The 21,332-nt window shown below is 43.9% G+C and overlaps 1 protein-coding gene across 1 annotated transcript in view; it reads left to right on the top strand.

Annotated features, from left to right (window-relative positions):
* Positions 1-21,332, top strand: part of mast3b (microtubule associated serine/threonine kinase 3b) — a 224,362-nt gene that overhangs the window by 178,733 nt on the left and 24,297 nt on the right. The window contains exons 20-22 of the mRNA XM_041204551.1: positions 457-680; positions 9,803-10,006; positions 15,691-15,917. Of these exons, the coding sequence (XP_041060485.1) occupies positions 457-680; positions 9,803-10,006; positions 15,691-15,917 (655 nt within the window). The remainder of the gene's footprint in view (positions 1-456; positions 681-9,802; positions 10,007-15,690; positions 15,918-21,332) is intronic.

Here is a 21,332-nt window from a genome sequence, read left to right as displayed (position 1 = left end):
TGTGCTGACCTCCGAAATTTACACTGTGGTATGGGGGGCCTGCTCTCAGCATACCGTCCATCCCATGGTGAGTGACAGCACGACAGGACCAGAACAACATCTGGACTCCAAGGGCTAAATTATGGGGACAAAGTACACAAACTTCGTTTATATTCACTAGAATTGAAAAGGTGCAGGGGTGATTTAATCGAAGTTTTCAAGATAATTTATAGGGATAGATAGAGAGAAATTATTTCTGCTGGTTGGGGAACCTAGACTAGGGGGCCTTCCGCAAAAAATAGCACCAGATCTTTCAGCAGTGAAATATTAGATACACACAGAGGCTAGCAGGGGCTGGTGGGCCAAATGGATCTGCTGTTCCATTATGATTTCATGATTCTAATATTTGGGATTTTATATAAGAGCAGCTTGTGCACAGCTGAATGAACTGTAATCATCGCCTCTTTTATTAAACAGCCTGAGGCCACGAGCTTCTTCAGCGTGCTCCCACTTTGACAGAGGGGCCAGTCCCACCTCCTGCAATCTCAGCTCAGATACAGTGCCATGGTTTGCATTCTCCACAGATGACGAGAGTGAGATCTGCACACTGACACAACAAGCACTGCGGCCAGAGAGGCAAGAACTGATGGATCCACAATTGCAAAATGAGGCAAACAGACCAAGAGCCCGAACATTCTCAGGTGAGAATCTCTTGCAGTACAAGACGGTAGTGAAGGGAAGCATTATCTGGTTAGGAGAGGGGCTGCACAGTTTGGAGGTTGGGGATCTGGACTCTGCAGAGGGAGGGGCTGCACAGTGCGGAGGTTATTGGTCTGGACTCTGCAGAGGGAGGGGCTGCACTACTGTGTACAGGAGAAAGGATGATTTGCATTTGTATAGCACCTTTTGCATCCTCAAGACATCCCGAAGTGATTTTATAATGTAGTCAATTTGCACACAAAAAGCACCCAAAAATAACAATAAATGCTAATCAATAAGGGATAAATAACCAGAATATCTAATTTAATGCTGTTGCTTGGGGAATAAGTATTGACTGAAGAGACAAGAGAGAGCTCGCTGCTGATCTTTGATTGTGCGATCTCTACTGCCACCTGAGAGTTCATGACTCTCTGAACGACCATGTCTCCAACAGTGTAATATTCCCTTAAATGGCAGCCTTTTATCCTCAAATGGGAATTGAACCTATTCTCTTCTGACTCAAAGGTGAAAATACTATTCAGTAAGCCAGGGAAGATTTGAGTTTGACACCCCTGAGCTAATGAAGAACTGTGGATTATTTTCGTACCCATAATCACCTGAGTGACTGAAGTCTTATTACAACACAGCCAACATAAAGTGCATATTGTTTTCAGTGAACCTGAAACAAAATGAATTGAACAGTTATTTATCTTAACTGTATTTAGATAGTCAAGATTTCAGAGCATTCAAAGTGCTTTTCCCCATCAAACAGCCCCCAGAATAATCATCATTCAACGGAATCCTTTCTGACAACCACAAACAGACATACTGTATACTGTATACCAGTAAGCAGCTGGAACTCTCTGCCTCAAAGAGTGGTTGAGTCAGAAGTTCTCGTAACACTGAAGAAGTATTTAGATATTCAATTGTGTTGCCATAGCCTCCAGGGATATGGGCCAAGCGCTGGAAAATGGGGTTAGCGTAGTCAGATCTTTGTTGGCCGGCACGGACACAATGGGCCAAATGGCCTCCTGTGCTGTAAACATCTATGAGTCAAACCCTAACTACACACAAACCCTAATTACACAAAAATCCTAATGACATGCAAACTGTAACTGCAAACCATAGCCTCAAACTGTAAGCACATTAAATGGTAACCACATGTAAACTGTAACCACAAACTGGCATCACATGCAACCATACAGAATATAAAGTGACACAAGAGCAGTGACCTATCCCCATATAAAGCGACCTGAAGATTTCTTTGAATTAACAGATGGAATTGATGTTGGTAGTGTAGTAAATGTGTACGTTGATAGTCAACAGGCATTTAATAAAATGCCTTATAAAAGACTTACTTGCAAAATAGGACTAAAGGGGCAGTGGTAAATTTGGTACATAACTGGCTATGGGACAGGAGGCAGTGTGTAGTGGCAAATGGCTGCTTTTTGGTTAAGGAAGAAAATTAAAGGAGACAGTGGTCTAATGATAACATCACTAGACCAGTATTTCAGTCAGCCCAGGCAGATAGCCTGGGAACACAGGATCAAATCCCACTACAGCAGTTTGCAGAATTTCAATTTAATTAATAAATTCAATTGATTAATAAAAAATCTGGGATAAAAAACTACTCACGGTAATGGTGACCATGAAATTATCATTGATTGTTCTAGAAACCCATCTGGATCACTAACGTTCTTTGGGGAAGGAAATCTGCAATCTTTACCTGGTCTGGCCTACACATGACTCCAGACCCACAGCAATGTGTTTGATTCTTAACTGCCCTCTAAAATGGCCTAGCAAGCCACTCAGTTCCAGGGCAATTAGGGATGGGCAACAAATGCTGGCCTTGCCAGTGATACCCACATCCCATGAAAGAATAAAAAAGTGATAGTACCAAGGGCTCAATGTTAGGAGCATTTGGTAGCATAGAACTTGAGTATTGCTGAAAAAAATGTTTTGTTGAGGCTTTTTGTCTTGCACTTATCAGGACAATTGCAAGAATATCAATGTCAGGGGAAGCAACAACTTTATACTGTATGAGTGGACTCTGATTGGTCGAGGCATTGCCATACAGAATGTACCAGTTGATGGTGACTGACAGTTAACTGCCAAACATTGTTTGACATTTAAACCAGACAGCTTGTCTGGTCAAGGCATTACCTTGAGGAATGAACCAGTGAATGGCTATGATTTTGTTTAGCTGAAACAAGTGCAATGTGTGTACATGTTCTTTCTGTGTGCAAAGAACAGGGCCCTGTGTATTAATAAATGTAGCTTCCAGTACACACAAATGCTCCACACTACGAGCCCAACTGACAATCTGAAATTGGTTGTCAGCGTAATTCTTAACACATTGAGGATTATTTAGCAAATGTTGTCCACTCGTGGAATCACATCTAATGTTGGACACTGTTTTGCAAGCACAGGCTGGTTGGGTACGGCCTTTACCTTGCACATTAAGAACAGCGGAAGGGACATGATGTTTGATACGATCCGTCAGCCTTTTGGATGTGCGGTCTACATACCTAGCATCGCACTAGCTTCCTTAAGTGAAACATTGGTGAATAGCCTAGCGACGTCAAACAAGCACATGGACACAGCATTGCTATCAATATGCAAATCCTGTATGGCCTTCACAAGCGTGAAGGAATCCTTCACCGTGTATCTGGACATCCTGCGGGATAATGGCTATCCTGATCAGATGAGTGGTATTCGCCACTTGAAGGATGCTGCCTTCAAGCCTATCGCACAAATGAGTAATGTGGTATATGAATTTCGGTGCTCATGTGATGCTAGGTACGTAGACCATACTTCCCAAAGACTGGCGGATCGTATCAAACAGCATGTCCCTTCCGCTGGTCGCAATAGGCAGGGTACTGACCGTACTCAACCAGCTTGTGCTTGCAAAATTCCAACATTAGATGTGATTCCACGATTGGACAACATTTGCCAGATAATCCTCAATGTGATAAGAATTACGCTGACAACCAATTTAAGATTGTCAGTTGGGCTCGCTGTGTGGGGCATTTACATGTATTGGAAGCTACATATATTAATACCCAGGGCCCTGTTCTTTGCAGACAGAAAGAATGTGTACACACATTGCATCTGTTTCAGCTAAACAAAATAAATGACAGCCATTTGCTGGTTCATTCCTTAGGGCAATACCTTGACCAATCAGAGTCAAGCTGCCCAGTTTAAGTTTCAAACAATGCTTGTCAGTTAACTGTCATCAGTCAACATTAACTGGTGCATTTTCCATGGCAACGCCCCTACCAATCAAGTCCACTTGTCAAACAATCAGCACTCTCTTCTCATACAGTACAAAGTTATTGCTTCCCCTGACATTGGTATTCTTGCGATTGTCCTGATGAGTGCAAGACAAAAAGCTTCAACAAAATGTCTTTTTTCAGCAATACTCAAATTAGGAGCAATAGTTTTCTTGTTTTATATAAATGATCTAGAGAATATAGGGAGTATAATTATAACAATAGTACCAAAGTAACAGACTTTAGGAAGACATTGACAGACCAGTGAAATGGGCAGACACATGGCAGATGCAGTTTGATGTGGATAAGTGTGAAATTATGCACTTAGAGAGAAAAAACATGGAGGGCAGTATAATCTAAATTGTACTATTTTGAAGGTGGTGCAAGAGCAGAGTGACCTGCAGGTAGGAACATCAGAACATAGGAGCAAGAGTAAGCCATTCAGGCCATTGAGGCTGTTCCTCCATTCAATTGAATCGTGGCTGACCATCTGACTCAATACCACTTTCCCGCGTCCACAAATCTATTGATTTCTGTTTTGAACATACTGAATGATTGAGCTTCCACAGCCCTCTGGGGTAGAGAACTCCAAAGATTCACCACCCTCTGAATGAAGAAATCCCTCCTCATTTCAGTCTTAAATGGCCTGCCCCTTTTTCTCAGACCGTGTCCCCTGGTTCTAAACTCACCGGTCAGGGGAAACATCCTATTCACCTCCAGCCTGTCACGCCCTGTAAGAATTTTGTAAGTATCAATGAGATCATATGAACAAGGACCAGGAGAGGCTATTCGGCCCCTCGAGCCTGCTCCACCATTTAATAAGGCCATGGCTTATCTGATAATAACCTCAAATCTGCATCCCACCTACCCCTGGTAACCTATCACCCCCTTGCTTCCCAAGAATTTATCCACTTTTACCTTAAAAATATTCAAAGACTCTGCTTCCACTGCCTTTTCAAGAAGAGAGTTCCAAAGACTCATGACCCTTAGAAAGAAAAAATTTCGCCTCATCTCTGTTTTAAATGGGCGACCTCTTATTTTTATACAGTAACCTCCCATTCTTTGAAACTCGAGAATACAGACCCAGTCTCCCCTCATAAGACAATCCCGCCATCCCAGGGATTAGTCTTGTAAACTCCCATTGCACTCCGTGCGGCAAGCATATCCTTCCTTAGATAAGGGGACCAAAACTATACACAATACTCCAGGTGCAGTCTCACTGAGGCTCTATAAAATTGCAGCAAGACATCTTTACTCCTATACTCAAATTCCCTTGAGATGAAGGCCAACATATCATTTGACTTCCTAAGTTGTTTGCTGCACCCAAATACTACTGTTTCCTGATTCATGAACAAGGACACCCAGGTCCCTTTGAATGCCCGCACTTCCCAATCTCTCACCATTTAAAAAATATTCTGCCTTTTCTATCAAAATGGATAATTTCACACTTATTCACATAATATTCCATCTTCCATATTCTTGCTCATTCACTTAGCCTGTCTAAATCCCCTTGAAGCCTCCTTACATGCTCCTCACAACTTAGATTCCCACCTAGTTTTGTATCATCAGCAAATTTGGAAACATTACATTTGGTCCCCACATCTAAATCATTTATACAGACTGTGAACAGCTGTGGCCCCAGCACTGATCCTTGCGGTACCCGACTAATAATAGCCTGTCATCCTGAGAATGTCCCATTCATTCCTACTCTCTGTTTTCTTTCTGTTAACCAATTCTTGATCCATAACAGTATATGACCTGAACCCTGGTGGTCCAATTTTGTTTACTAACCTCCTGTGTGGGACCTTATCAAATGTCTTTTGAAAACCTAAATGCACAACACCACTGGTTCCCCTTTATCTAAGCTATAAGTAACTTCCTCAAAAAAACTCCAACAGGTTTGACAAACATGATTTCCCTTTCAAAAATCCATGTTGAATCTACCCAATCATATCATTAGTTTCCAAATGGCTAGGAGGTGTAAATTCATAAATCTTGGAGAGGGTACAGAGGAGGTTTACTGGGATGGGACCAGGAATGTTGACTAACTCCCAAGCCTGGATTTAAAGGATACACAGAGACTAGGATACTTAAGTAAGGAGTTTTATTGCTCACTACAGAGCTGAGGGCTAAATTCTGAAAGATGTCCAGTCGCGGTAAAACTGGAGGCAAAGGGCGCGCCAAGGCCAAGACTCGCTCCTCCAGAGCCGGGCTCCAGTTCCCCATCGGCCGTATCCACCGGCTGCTGTGCAAGGGCCACTATGCCGAGTGGGTCGGGGCCGGAGCTCCCGTCTACCTGGCCGCCGTCCTCGAGTACCTGACAGCCGAGATCCTCGAGCTGGCCGGCAACGCGGCCCGGGACAACAAGAAGACCCGCATCATCCCCCGCCACCTGCAGCTCGCCATCCGCAATGACGAGGAGCTCAACAAGCTGCTGGGCGGGGTCACCATAGCCCAGGGTGGGGTCCTGCCCAACATCCAGGCTGTGCTGCTGCCCAAGAAAACCAGCCACCCCAGCAAGGTTTACGCCTGAAGGGGAGACACCGGGAACAGATCAAATCCACAAACACCACAGAGCTGACTTCTCCCCTTTCACAGACCCCTTGAATACAATTGAATATCATTAATAAATCGAGACCCAGCACCTGTTCACCTTATTACCGATACACACTGAGTATTTAACACTCACTAAACAGAACCTATTAGATGCTAACAATGGACTTCAGTTCTGTGGAGAGATTGAAGAAGCTGGGATTGTTCTCCATAGACCAGAGTAAGGGAAAATCTGATAAATGTATTCAAAATTATGAGGCTCTTTGATAGAGGAAGTGGGACAAACTGTTTCTTCAGTATGTGTCATAACCAGAGGACTTGGATTTAAAATAATTGGCAGTAGAACTTGAGGGGAAATGAGGAGAGTTTTTTTTCTCCCGTAGAGGGTTGTTAAGGTCTGAAATGCAGTGAAATCAGATTCCATAGGAACTTCCGAAAAGCAATCGGACATGAAAAGGATTAATTTGCAGGGTTGTGGGAAAAAAGCAGGGGTCCGATGCTAAATTTGACAGCTCTTTCAAAGAGTTGGCACAGGAATGATGGGTTAAGTGGCCTCCCACATTGTAAGGTTTGATAATTCTATAACCATACACAAACCACAATCATATGCAAATTATTATCATACACAAACTGTTCCCATATATAAACAATTATACAGCAACTGTAACCATTGTTATGATCCCCATAGAGAATGATAACTTTTAAAAGGTGAGAGAATTTCCCAGGATCCAATGAAGAAAATCACATGACAAGATTTCATGTTTTAACACTTTTCCTGTAACAAACAAACTAAAATCAACAAAGGCTAAACATCACTTAAAGGCAATTAATATGCCAAATGACAGAAAAGTTACTTCCCCTACCCAATTAACAAAACCATGTTACAAACTCTGTACAGACCAGTAACTTTTAAAGAGAAATTCAAAATTACAGTTAACAGCTGAAAGAATGAAATGTCAAGATTTCACATTTTAAACCTTTTACTGTAAAAACACTTTTCTTTTTATAGGCAATTTATTATACTTTAAACTACGGAAAATAGATTCTCCATTTTAGTTTTAGCATGACTGAAAATCTCCTGTCCTTTAATTGGCTTGCTTTGTTAGCTTGCTTCCTTTTCACTTTTCCCGCCAGGTAATCTCTAATTCCAGAACTGGCCTTCACTCTGAGGATTACACTAGAGATTCATTCCCTCTAGCTCAAGCCAGGTGAATCTTCCAGCCTCCTTTAAATCCTAACAAGCTCTGTCTCTTCAATCTGAGTGGAAGCTCCCATCCATATTCTGGATGGTGAACAATAGAGTCAGCATTTTTCCTGCTCCAAGCACAGGTCTGTCTGCCTCTGTCTCCTGCTCTCTGTCCCTCAGATGGCTGCAGATCACCCCAAACAGACTTCTGTCTGCCTGTGATATACACGGGCCTGAATTTTTTGGTTGTCGGGCGCGTGTGATTGGCAGGCCTGGGAAACGGACCCTGACTGCAATCGGTCCCGAACCGCGATTTCTTGCTGGCAGGCCAATTAACAGCCAGCCAGTGTGAAACGCATGCTGAAATGCTCAGCGCTGCCGGGGTGAGAACGGGAAGAGGGTGGACGACCACGGGCATGGGTGAGGGCTGCAAGGCAGCTTCCTGAAGGAGAACAGCTGCCTCAGGGAGCTGCAGACCTGCAAATAATGAAATAAAGCTCTAAACAGCTGCAAAAAATTGTCCATGCATCACAATCAAGCAACTGAAAGCATACCTCATAAAAATACTGTCCCCAGGTATTTCTTTTTATTTTATTTCCTAACGGAGATTTCAACCCGCCTTTGGATAAGCTTTGATGAAAAATGTAAAGGCCACCTGGCCAATTGGCCTGTCCACCAACTAAGAATCGCAGACAATTGCGCCATTAATGGGCTTAATTGCCTGCGTAATTGTTGGTGGGCTTGCTTCTGACTTTTGTGCACACCTGCTGAGCAAAATATCACACGATGACATTGGGACGCTCGCCCGAAGACATCTTACTTGATTTCATGCTTGATTGGGTCGGGTGCACGCCCGCCCATGGGACATAAAATTCTGCCCCATGGATTTGTCGGGAAGTCTGTAACCTGATTTCAAAACTGGCATCCTCTGCCCTCTTCCAAATGGTAATGTCAAACGCAATAACCTTGTATTTAGGTCAAAATGATAATCAGCTATCTTTAATCCCAAATTCCTTTCATCTTAGAAGTAAATGGACAGTTTACAACATAACTGTGTATAATCTGATAACTATAACACCTTTCTGGGACTTAGGGAGACTCAGAGCCTACTCATGGTGTACTCAGAGACTACTGCCATTGTCTTTAAGCATAAATATCTTGCACCTTCTTCTTAGTGAAACAATTCAAGCCCCTCTTTGATTCTTAATATTCAAACTACCCAAGGTTACTTTCAGGCAGGTTGCAGAATAGGTCACATAACCTCTTTCATTAATCCTAAATTTAAAATTACAGTGCAAAAATATAGTGGTCTAATGAACTTCATAATTGTATCAACCAAAATACCTTACAACTTGTTTGAACATTATGCCCTGCTCTCAGCAGATATGTCGCTTTTTAGATTCAAGTCCAAACCTCTGAGTTTTTCAGCAGGTTCTCTCCTTCCTGCCACATCAGGGTGAATCTTCCAGTGAACTTTGAAAATAGCTTCACTCAGTCGTCTAAGTATTCTTGGGCATACATCCAACAGCAAGGCACCCTCTGGTGACACCTTTGTCCTTAAACCTCCACGAGTCCTGGCTCTTCAAACAGAATCATTTTCCGCCAACATTTTGCTTGGTGGCTTACACAATAGTTGTCTTTTCCTCTGCTTCTCAGGGCAGCAGTTATTTGCTATCTTCCTCCCTGGGTATATGAGACTGAGAGTCTATGTCCAGAAACACCAGCTGCCCCTCCTTTCTGTCAAGGTATGAATCCTGCCATTTGATTTTCAATAGTTTTCAGCCAGGCCCTCTTTCTCCATAGCAGCCAAATCACACAGCCTTCGCTCTGAGCAGAATTATTATGATCACACCATCCCCCATTCAGAATGTTCTGTTTTATCTTAAGTTAAAAGAGATATTTTAAAACTTAACTGTCTTGCAAATTCTCACATTCATTACGCCATACACAACTGCATAGTCATACATTGCTGAGCTGGATCATTATTTTTCAAACAATGATGTGATTTTATTTAAATGCTTTGACCATTTTAGCTGTTCAAAATCTAATGGAACTCAGTTTATTGGGAGCCTGTGGGCTGTTGTTTGACTTGTTGGATGGGTTTTTTTTTCAGATGTTCTCACCAGCAGTATTAATCTCATGCGTCTACGCAGCAACAGTGTGGGGCAGAGAAGCTCAACCCCAAAAGGACTGCCTCCCACAACTACTGTCAAAATCGAGGGTCATCTTGAAATTACAGAGAAGAAGCGGTTAGCCACTGGAAATACTGTCCCCAAATCTGCATCCATCAGCGCCCTCTCACTGCTTATCGCATCTGGTAAGCCGAAAATTGATTGGACCTGGGATGGAAGTTCAAGTTCCTCCAAGTAACTGTGAAGAGGTGTGGGAGCAAATCCCAAGCTGCAGCTCCTTGGTAGTTTATAGGAGTGAATGGCTCAGAGGGATCATTGGAAGCAGAGACTCAGGGAGAGGGTGTTTGGAACTCCAAGTTCTTTCACCTCTTGTTGGCTCCCATTAGACAATGCCTTAAGCTTACAATGTTTATTATTTTTAACTTTACCTTGACCTTTATCCAAGCTCTCATCCAAAGTGAGACAAAAGCAAAATATTTCAGATGCTGGAAGCCTGAAATAAAAACAGAAAATGCTGGAAAACTCAGCGGATTTGGCAGAGAAAGAGAGTTAACGTTTCGAGTCCATATGACTCTTCTTCAGAGAAAATGTGATGGATTTTATTCTGTTTAAGAGGAGCAGAATAGAAGGTCAGGGAGAGGTGGGAGCTCAGGAAATATTGACAAAGGTGTCATGGATGGAGGACAAAGGGAATGTTAATGGTAGTGTTAAAGGGTAAAGGAGGTCCTGATTGGGGCATAAAGGTATGATAGCAGAATGTGTTATTAGTAGAACAAGGGTCAGCACTCTGTGAAAGAACAACATAGAAACAAGTGACAGGTAACCCTGTTGGAGGGGGGTAGTGGTGGGGGAGTGGGGGGGGAGATAAAAAAAAATAAAAATTTTAGAAAAAAAATGAACAAAATAAAATAAATAAATAAATTAATTAATTTAAAAATGGATTAAAAAGGGGTAAAGACTGAGGAGAAAGTTCATGGTCTAAAGTTGTTGAACTCAATGTTAAGCCCAGGAGGCTGTAAAATGCCTAATCGGAAGATGAGGTGCTGTTCCTCCAGTTTGCGTTGAGCTTCACTGGAACATTGCAGCAGGCCCAGGACGGACATGTGGGCATGAGAGCAGGGTGGAGTGTTGAAATGGCAAGCGACAGGAAGGTCTGGGTCATGCTGGGACTGAGTGAAGGTGTTCCGCAAAGCAGTCATCCAGTCTGCGTTTGGTCTCTCCAATGTAGAGGAGGCCACATTGGGAACAGCGAATGCAGTAGACCAAATTGAAGGAGGTGCAAGTGAAGCACTGCTTCACCTGAAAGGAGTGTTTGGTGCCTTGGATGATGAGGAGGGAGGAGGTAAAGGGACAGGTGTTGCACCTTTGCAATTGCATGGGAAGGTGCCATGGGAAGGGGATGAGGAGCTGGGGGTGATGGAGGAGTGGACTAGGGTGTCACGGAGGGAACGGTCTCTATGGAATTCTGACGGGGGCGAGGGGAAGAATTGTTTGGTGGTGGCATCATGCTGGAGTTCGTGGAAGTGGTAGAGGATGATCCTTTGAATGCAGAGGCTGGTGGGGTGAAAGGTGAGGACAAGGGGGGCAACAAAGTTGTTGCCTAACCAGCATTTTATACAGTTCCAGCATAACCTCCCCAGCTCTTATATTCTATGCCTCGGCTAATAAAGGCAAGTATCCCATATGCCTTCTTAACCACCTTATCTACCTGCCCTGCTACATTCAGGGATCAATAGATACGCACACCAAGGTCCCTCTGATCTTCAGTACTTTCCAGGGTCCTACCATTCATAGTACAATGCCTTGCCTTTTTAGCCCTCCCCAAGTGTATGACCTCACACTTTTCCAGGTTGAATTCCATTTGCCACTGCTCTGCCCACCTGACCAGACCATTGATATCCTCCTGCAGTTTATGGTTATCCTCCTCACTATTTACCACTCTACCAATTTTTGTGTCATCTGCGAACTTCTTGATCATACCCCTTACATTTAAGTCCAAATCATTTATGCACATCACAAACAGCAAGGGCCCCAGCACCAAGCCCTGTGGAATCCCACTGGAAACAGACTCCCAGTCACAGAAATATCCCTCTACCATCACTCTCTGCTTCCTGCCTCTCAGCCAGTTTTGGATCCAACGTGCCACTTTGTCTTGGATCCCATGGGCTCTTACTTTCTTGACCAATTTGCCATGAGGGACCTTATCAAAAGCCTTGCTAAAGTCGATGTAGACCACATCAAATGCATTACCCTCATCAACCCTCATTCAGTCAAATTTGTCAAACATGACGTTCCCTTAACAAATCCATGCTGACTATCCATGATTAATCCGTGTCTCTCCAAGTGCAGATATATCCTGTCCCTCAGAATTCTTTCTAGTAATTTTCCCACCACCGAGGTTAGACTGACTGGCCTGTAGTTTCCTGGTCTATCCCTTCCTTTTTTAATAATGGGACAATGTTACAGTCCTCCAGTCCTCTGGCACCTCATCTGTGGCCAGAGAGGATTTGAAAATTACTGGCAGGGCCCCTGATATCTCCCCCCTTGCCTCCCTCAACAGCCTGGGATATATGTCACCCGGGCCTGCGGATTTCTCCACTTTTAAGGCTGTTAAACCCACTAGTACCTCCTCTCTCTATGTTAATTTCCTCTAATATTTCACAGTCCCCCACCCTGATGTCTATACCTGCATCGTCCTTTTCCATTGTGAAGACCGATGCAAAGTATTCATTGAGGACTGTACCCATGACTTCCAGGTCCACACACAGATTACCTCTATGGTCCCTAATTGGCCCTACTCTTTCCCTAGTTATTCTCTTGCTCTTTATATATTTAAAAAACCCATTTGGGTTCTCCTTTATTCTACACAGCAATGCTTTCTCATGCACTCTCTTAGCTTTCCTAACTTCCTATTTAAGTTCCCCTCTGCATTTTTTATACTCCTCTAAGGACTCTGCCATATTGAGCCCTCAGTATCTGCCATAAACTTCTCTTTTTTTCTTAATCCTAACTTTTATGTCCCTTGACATCCACGGTTCTCTGGACTTGCCCCCCTCCCACCCCACTTTGTCTTTACAAGAACATATTTGCCCCGTACTCTCGCTATTTCTTCCTTGAGTGCCTCCCACTGCTCTGACACAGTTTTATCTGCAAGTAGCTGCTCCCAGTCCACTTAGGCCAAATCGCATCTCATCTTAGTAAAATTAGCCTTTTCCCAATTTAGTACTTTTACTCCCGGCCCAACCTTATCCTTTTCCATCGCTATCCCATATCTAACTGGCCACTATCTCCATAATGCACCCCTACTGATACGCCTTCCACCTACCTGGGCTCGTTTCCAAATATTAGGTCCAGAACAGCCCCCTCCCTTGTTGGGCTTTCTAGGTACTGGCTAAAAAAAGATCTCCTGGATGCAACTTAATAATTTTGTTCCCTCTCTACCTTGCATACTAAAACTACCCCAGTTAATATTTGGGTAGTTAAAATCCCCGACTATTATTGCATTATTATTCTTACATTTCTCTGAAATGTGATTACATATTTGATCCTCTATCTCTCCCTGACTGTTCGGGGGCCTATAGTACACACCCAGCAGCGTGTTTGTCCCTTTTGTGTTTTTTACTTTTACCCATATGGCTTAATTTGATGATCCTTCCAAGATATCATCCCTCCTCACTGCTATAATTGATCCCTTGATCAATATTGCGACCCTCCCTCCTCTTCTATCCCCCCCTCTATCTCATCTGAATACCCTATAACCAGGAATGTTGAGCTGTCAATCCTGCCTTTCTTTTAGCCAAGTCTCGGTAACAGCTATGGTATCATGCTCCGACGTGCCTATCTGTGCCCTCAGCTCATGTCTTATTCCACAGATTCTTTACATTAAAATATATTCCATTTAGCCTTGCTAAACTCACTTCTTTCTTATCTAGCCTATGTTTCCTCTGCCTTCCAGACTCACTTACTAGTGTTTTAACTTCTAATTCCATCTCAACTTCTCTCCCCTCTGAACTACTTTTCAGGATCCCATCCCCTTGCCAATTTAATTTAAATCCACCTCAACAGCATTGGCAAACCTCCCCACGAGGATGTTGGTCCCATTTGTGTTCAGATGTAACCCATCCAACTTGTAAAGGTCCCACCTCCCTCAGAAATGGTCCCAATGCCCCAGGAATCTAAAGCCCTCCCTCCTGCACCATCTCTCCAGCCACGCATTCACCTGCTCTATCCTTCTGTTCCTATTCTCACTACTGCATGGCACCAGGAGTAATCCGGAGATTACTACCTTTGAAGTCCTGCTTTTCAATTTCCTACCTAACTCCCTAAAGTCTGCTTGCAGAATCTCATTTCTCTTTCTTTCTATGTCATTGGTCCCAACATGGACCATGACCTCTGGTTGTTCACCCTCCCACTTCAGAATGTCCTGAAGCTGTTCGATGACATCCTCGACCCCAGCGCTCAGGAGGCAACAAACCATCCTGGAGCCATGTCCACGGCCACAGAAGTGCCTGTCTATTCCCCTCGCTAACAAATCCCCTACCACTATTGCCCTTCCACACTTCTTCTTCTCACCCCCGAGCAGTTGGACCATCCACAGTGCCAGGACCTTGGCTGTGGTTGGCCTCTACAGAGGAACCGTCACTCTCGCCGTTTTCCAAGGCCAAAAAATGGTTTGCGAGCAAGATGCACTCAGGGGATTCCCTCACTACCTGCCTGGTCCCTTTCTTCTGTCTGGTGGTCACCCATTCCCTCTCTGCTTGCACATCCTTAAGCTGCGGGGTGACCACATCCTGAAATGCGCTATCCACAAACCTCTCAGCCCCATGAATGCACCATAGCGCCCCCTGCTGCCGCTCAAGCTCCAAAACCCAGAGCTCGAGTTGCTCCAGTTGGAGGCACCTCCTGCACACATGGTCATCCAGACCGCCAGGAGCGTCTAGGATTCCCCAAATAGCGCAGGCTGTGCAAATCATGGGACTGAGTTCCCCAGACATAACTGAATACAATGTGGATCCTTGCTTTCATTTTACCCTTATTCCTAATTTATTATAGAGTAGATGCTAGATCCTCTAGATAGACTAGATCCTCTAGGTGCTGCTTTCTGCCTGTCCCAGGGTCCTTCTCTCACATTCTCCTCTGAGGTCTGAGTTCAACAACTTCAGACCATGAACTCTCTCCTCCATCTTTACCACTTTTTAAATCCAATTTTTAATGTTTATTTAGTTGTATTTATTCTTTTTTATCTACATTTTTAGTTATTAAAAAAAAATCCTTTCTTCATCCTTTTTCCCAAACTGCACCACCTGCACCACCCCACAGGGCCATCTATCACTTGTTTCTATGTTGCTCTTTTATAGAGTGCTGACCCTTCTTCTGCTATTAATGCATTCTGCTATCTTACCATTAATCCACTATCAGCACTTTCTTTAGTCTTTAACACTACCATTAACACACCCTTTGTCTTGTGTTCAAAACATCTTTGTCAATCTCTTCTGAGCTCCCACCTATCCCTGATCTACTTTGCTCCACCTGCTTCACCTCCTCTTGAACAGTATAAACCCCATCACATTTCTGCTTCTTTTTGGCTCATATGGACTCAAAATGTTAACTCTGTTTCTCTCTCCACAGTTGCTGTCAAACTTGCCATGTTTTTCCAGCATTTCCTGTTTTTATCTTGTCTACACTGTCTGCTCATTCTCCTCCTGTCCTATATTCCCCATTAGTCCAGCCTTCTGATATGGTTCTCTGGGACAATGTGGCAGAGAGAGAAGTGGTTCATGTTAACTAAGTTAAATTAATAAATTTCTCTCAACCAAATTTTTAATCAAGGACTAATTCTGACAGATCTAAATTGTTTCCCTTTTTTCAGATGAGTTTGGCTCTGTACCACCAGTTGGTCCAGTGTCTCCAAGATCTCTTTCATCAAATGCCTCATCTAGAGACTCCTCACCAAGTCGCGACCACTCATTGAACATCACAAGTCTGCGGCCTCCAATAATTATTCACAGTTCTGGGAAGAAGTTTGGATTCACATTACGGGCAATTCGAGTCTATATGGGAGACAGCGATGTATATACTGTGCATCACATGGTTTGGGTAAGAATAGAGCTAATTAGGATCTAGGCTAGAAAGAAATATTGGCTGGAATTTTACCAGTTCTTGGTGATGGGCTGGCAAAATGGCAGGGGAATGTTTTGGGGGCGCACCAACATTTTCTATCACCATGCCATCGGCAGGAAAACTGGCAGCTGTGCCACTGCTGGGGGTTGAATTGAACAACTTATACTACAAGTTAAGGGCCTCTTTCCATTTCTGTGAGCATTGTGGGGGGTGGGAGGTTGGGGAGGAGCGGGGAGGTCCTGCTGTGAAGGAAACCAGCTAGTAATTCGTTCTAGCAATTCATTCTAGCAATTCATTCTGCCACATGTCCACTGACTCCACATTCTCTGACCTTATTCATGAATCTATCATGGAACATTTTATTGAAGGCCTTTTGAAAATCTAGATAAATTACATCTACTGCATTACCACTGTACTCTGTATGTTACCTCTTCAAAATATTCAACAAAGTTGGTCAAGCGAGATTTTCCATTTTGAAATCCATGCTGATGATTCATTATTATTTCTCATTTCTAGATATTCTTCTATTCTCTCCTTTAGTAAGAATTCCATTATTTTTCCTACCACTGATGTTAAACTGACTGGTCAATAATCCCCTGGACATGTTCTTTTCCTCTTATTAAAAATAAGAATTACATTAGCTTTCTGTCAGTCTTCAGGCTTCACACTTCTCCAACAAATTATTAAGTATCAGCAGTAATGACTCTGCTATCTCTTCCCGAGATTCTTTTAAAATATGTGGATGCAATAGCACTGCCTGACCCCAGCACTACTTCAGACCCCACTTACGACTCCACAAGGGCGAATGGTCTTCGATGTGCTTTAATCTGCAGCTGCAGCCTCAGAACTGGCTACCGCTAACAGTGGCACTGCTGAGCTACTGACTCTTTGATTGGACCACTAGCTCTTGGGGATCAACCACTGTCCTTAGTAGGGCTGGCATCCCCAGCAGAGACCGCTTAATTGGCCGCCACCAGGAATGTGCCCATGTCCTCTCGCTTGCTGAGACTGAATTGCCTCCTTCCTCCAGCCTTGGCAGCAGAACATTAAATGCATCCCATAGGGCCAGAGTTGATTGAGGAATACCCTCCTCCAGGCACTCGTCTAGTTCCATTTTTATATATTTTTTACATTTGTTCATGCGGTGTGGGTGTCGCTGGCTAGGCCAGCATTTACTGCCCATCCCTAATTGCCCTTGTTCAGAGGGCTTTTAAGAGTCAACCACATTGCTGAGGGTCTGGAGTTACATGTAGGCCGGACCAGGTAAAGACAGCAGATTTCCTTCCCTAATGGACATTAGTGAACCAGATGGGCTTTTACAACAATCAACAACTTTTAATTCAAATTCCACCATCTGCTGTGGTGGGATTTGAATCCGGGTCGCCAGAACATTACCCTGGGTCTCTGGGTTACCAGCCCACCGACAATACCTCTACACCATCACCTCCCTAATTTCCCATGAGAAGGTGGTGGTGAGCTGCCTTCTTGAACCGCTGCAGTACATGTGGTGTAGGTACACCCATAGCGCTGTTAGGGAGGGAGTTCCAGGATTTTGACCTAGCGACAGTGAAGGAACAGCGATATATTTCCAAGTCAGGATGGTAATTGGCTTGGAGGGGAACTTCCAGGTGGTGGTGTTCCCATCCATCTGCTGCCCTTGTCCTACGTGGTAGTACAGTGGGTCTGCAGAAAGTGTAAGCAGCTAGAGGAATTCAGGATCAGGATTATTGATCTGGAAACTGAACTGCAGACACTACACAACATAAGGGAGGTGGGAGGCATTTTTGTGGCCATAGACGTGACTCCAGGATAATATGTTGCCTCCTTGGTGCCAGGGTCAAGGATGTCACTGAACTGCTGCAGGACATTCTTCTGGGGGAGGGTAATCAGCCAGAGGTTGTGATCCACTTGGTACCAGTGACTTGGGTAGGAAAGGGGATGAGGCCCTGAAAGCAGACTTTAGGGAGAAAGGCAGAAGATTGAAAAGCAGGACCTGTAAAGCAGTAATCACAGAATTACTCCCAGTCCCACGTGCAAGCGAGTATAGAAATAGGAGAATTGAGTGATCGAACACGTGGCTGGAAAGCTGGGGTAGGAGGGAGGGCATCCGATTTCTGAGGCATTGGGACCAGTTCTGGGGAAGGTGGGACCTGTACAAGCTGAACGGTCTACACCCGAACAGGACTGTGATGAATATCCTCGCAGGGAGATTTGCTGGTGCTGTTGGGGGGGTGTTTTAAACTAGATTGGTGAGGGATGGGAACCTGAGGGCAAATTCAGAGCAGGGAATGTGCGATGGAGAATTAGTGAGTGACTCTGAAAGACAGAAGCAGTACAGGTTAAAAAAATGTGCAGCACAGGAATTTGGCAGTGTTGAAAAGTATATGTGTAAATGCAAGGAGCGTAATAAATAAAGTCGATGAGCTGAGGGCACAGATAGACACATGGCAGCATGATATCATCACTATAACAGAAACGTGGCTTAAGGAGGGGCAAAAGTGGCAGTTCAACATCCCTGGATATAGAGTTTTCAGACAGGATAAGGAGGGAGATAAAAAAAGGTGGGACTGTAGCATTATTGGTTAAAGAATCAATTACAGCTGCAAGGAGGGATGATATTCTAAATGAAGCATCAAACGAGGCCATATGGGTTGAGCGCAGAAATGAAAAAAGGGGCAGCCACATTGCTAGGAGTGCATTATAGATTCCCAAATAGTGGAAGGTTGCTGGAAGAGCAAATACGCAGACAGATTTCTGAGTGCAAAAACAATAGGACAGTACTCGTCTGGGACTTCAAAGACAAGATTCTATGGGCACAGTGTAGACATGTCCCCACAAAGAAAAGGGGTGGTACTGCCAAATCTAGAGCCCGCTGGTAATCCAGAAGCATACAGGCCAAGATAAAGCAGAAAAAGAAAGCTTTTGACACTCACCAAAGACTTAATGCCATAGAAAGCCTAGAGGAATACAGTAATTACAGGGGTGAAGTAAAAATGGAAATTAGGAAAGCAAAGAGAGGATATTAAAAATATTGGCAGGTAAGACCAAAGAAAATCCTAAGATGTTTTACCAGCACATTAAGAGCAAGAGAATAACTAAGGAAAGTTAGAGCCTATCAGAGATGTACATGATAACGTGTGGGTTGACGCAGAAGATGTGAGCAGTGTTCTCAATGAGTACTTTGCCTTTGTCTTCACTAAGGAGAGGGATGATGCAGATGTTAGTTAAAAAGGAGGAGTGTTAAAAATTACATACAATAATCATAGTGAGAGAGGAAGTATTGAAGGGACTGACATCCTTGAAGGTGGATAAATCACCAGGGCTGGATGGATTGAATCCCCAGCTGTTAAAGGAAGCCAGAGGGGAAATAATGGATGCTCTAAGGATCATTTTCCATTCCTCACTAGAGACAGGCAAGGTCCCAAATGATTGGAGGTCTGTGAATATTGCACCGTTATTTAAAAAGGGTGTAAAAATTATAGGCCAGTCAGTCTGACTTCGGTGGTGGGAAAATTATTAGAAACAATTCTGAGAGACAGGATAAACTGTCAATTAGAAAGGCACAGATTGATCAGGTATAGTCAGCATGGTTTTGTTAGGGGAAGATCGTGTCTTACTAACTTAATACAATTTTTTTGAGGAAGATGAGGGTGATGCAGTGGATGTTGTCTACATGGATTTCAGTAAGGCATTTGACAAGATCCCACATGGCAGACTGGTCAGGAAAGTGAGATCCCATGGGATACAGGGGAAGGTGGCAGGTTAGATCCAAAATTGGCTCAGTGACAGGAAACAAAGGGTAATGGTTGATAGCTGTTTTTGTGAATGGAAAACAGTTTCCAGTGGTGTTCCGTTGGGTCAGTGTTGGGCCCTTGCTATTTGTTGTCAAGTGATTTAGACTTAAATGTGGGAGGTATGATTAGGAAATTTGCTGCTGACACAAAAATTGGCTGTGTAGATGATAGTGAAGATGATAGCTGTCAGCTCCGGAATTATTTCAATAGTTTGGTTGAGTGGGCAGAATGTTGCCAGGGCTTGAAAATTGCATCTATGAGGAGAAATTGGATAGGCTAGAGTTATTTCCCTTAGAACAGAAGAGGCTAAGGAGTGACCTAGTTGAGGTGCACAAAATTAAGAGGGGCCTAAATAGGGAAGACAGGAAAGACTTGTTTCCCCTAGCTGAGGGGTAATTATCAGGGGACATAGATTTAAGGTGATTGGTAGCAAGATTAGAGGGGACATGAGGAAAAACTTTTTCACCCAGAGGGTGGTGGGTGTCTGGAATTCACTGTCTAAGTTGGTGGTTGAGGCTTAAACTCTCAACTCATTTAAAAGATACCTGGGTCTGCATCAGAAGTGCTGTAGCCTGCAAGGCTACGGACCAGGTGCTGGAAAGTGGGATTAAAATGAGCGGCTAGTTTCTTTTTTCTCTTTTTGGCTGGTGCAGGTACAATGGGCTGAATGGCCTCTTTCTGCACCGTAACTTTTCTATGATTCTAAGGAGAAATACCTGTACATTTTGTTCCAGAAGACGGTCACACCTCTTAGAATAGGGTGGTCTGTTTTGGTCAGCAGTGAGGGATAGGAGGATGTGACTGTCAGTGAGGCAGGTAAAGGGACCGAGCAGACAGGACTGAGGGAGCCTCAGACTTTGCAATTGTCAAACAGGTATGAGGTGCTCACAATCTATGTGGATGAAAGCAAGGTCTGCAAGATGGATGAGCAGGCTGGCCATGGTCCCATGGTACAGGAAGCCGTTCAAGTTGGGAGAGAAAACAGGAATGTAGTGGTAGCACGGGATAGTACAATGAAGGGGATTAATACTCTGCGAAAAAGAGTGAGAGTCCAGGTGGCTTTGTTGCCTGCCCAGTGTCAGGGTTTGGGACATCTACTCAGGGCTGGAGAGGGACTTGCAGTGGGAGGGGGAGGATCCAGTGGTCATTGTCCATGTAGGTACCAAAGACAGAGGCAGGACAAAGAAAGAAGTTCTACATAATCAGTATGAGAAGCTAGGTACCAAATTAAGAAGGAGAACCTCAAAGGTAATGATCTCCAGATTATTACCTGAGTCACATGCAAATTGGCACAGGGCAAATAAGATTAAAGATGCATGGCTCAAGGACTGGTGTGGGAGAAGTGGGTTCCAGTTCATGGGGCACTGATACCAGTACTGGGGAAATGGGGGCTGTACTTTTGGGATGGTTTACACCTGAACCATGCTGGGACGTGTGTTCTTGCAAATCACATAACTAGGGAAGTAGAGAGGGCTTTAAACTAAACAAGGGGTGGGGTTGAGGGATCAAGCTTGGGTAGATGTGGCAAATTAAGGGGTAGATTCAAAACAGGAGACCATAATAGTAATGAGGGTCATGGAATAGCAAGAAGGAGCAG

This window comes from Carcharodon carcharias, chromosome 14 (genome assembly GCF_017639515.1).
Source record: "Carcharodon carcharias isolate sCarCar2 chromosome 14, sCarCar2.pri, whole genome shotgun sequence".
In the NCBI taxonomy this organism is placed as follows: domain Eukaryota; kingdom Metazoa; phylum Chordata; class Chondrichthyes; order Lamniformes; family Lamnidae; genus Carcharodon; species Carcharodon carcharias.
The sequence above is the reverse complement of the archived record's forward strand: the minus strand, read 5'-3'. Positions and strand labels throughout refer to the sequence as shown.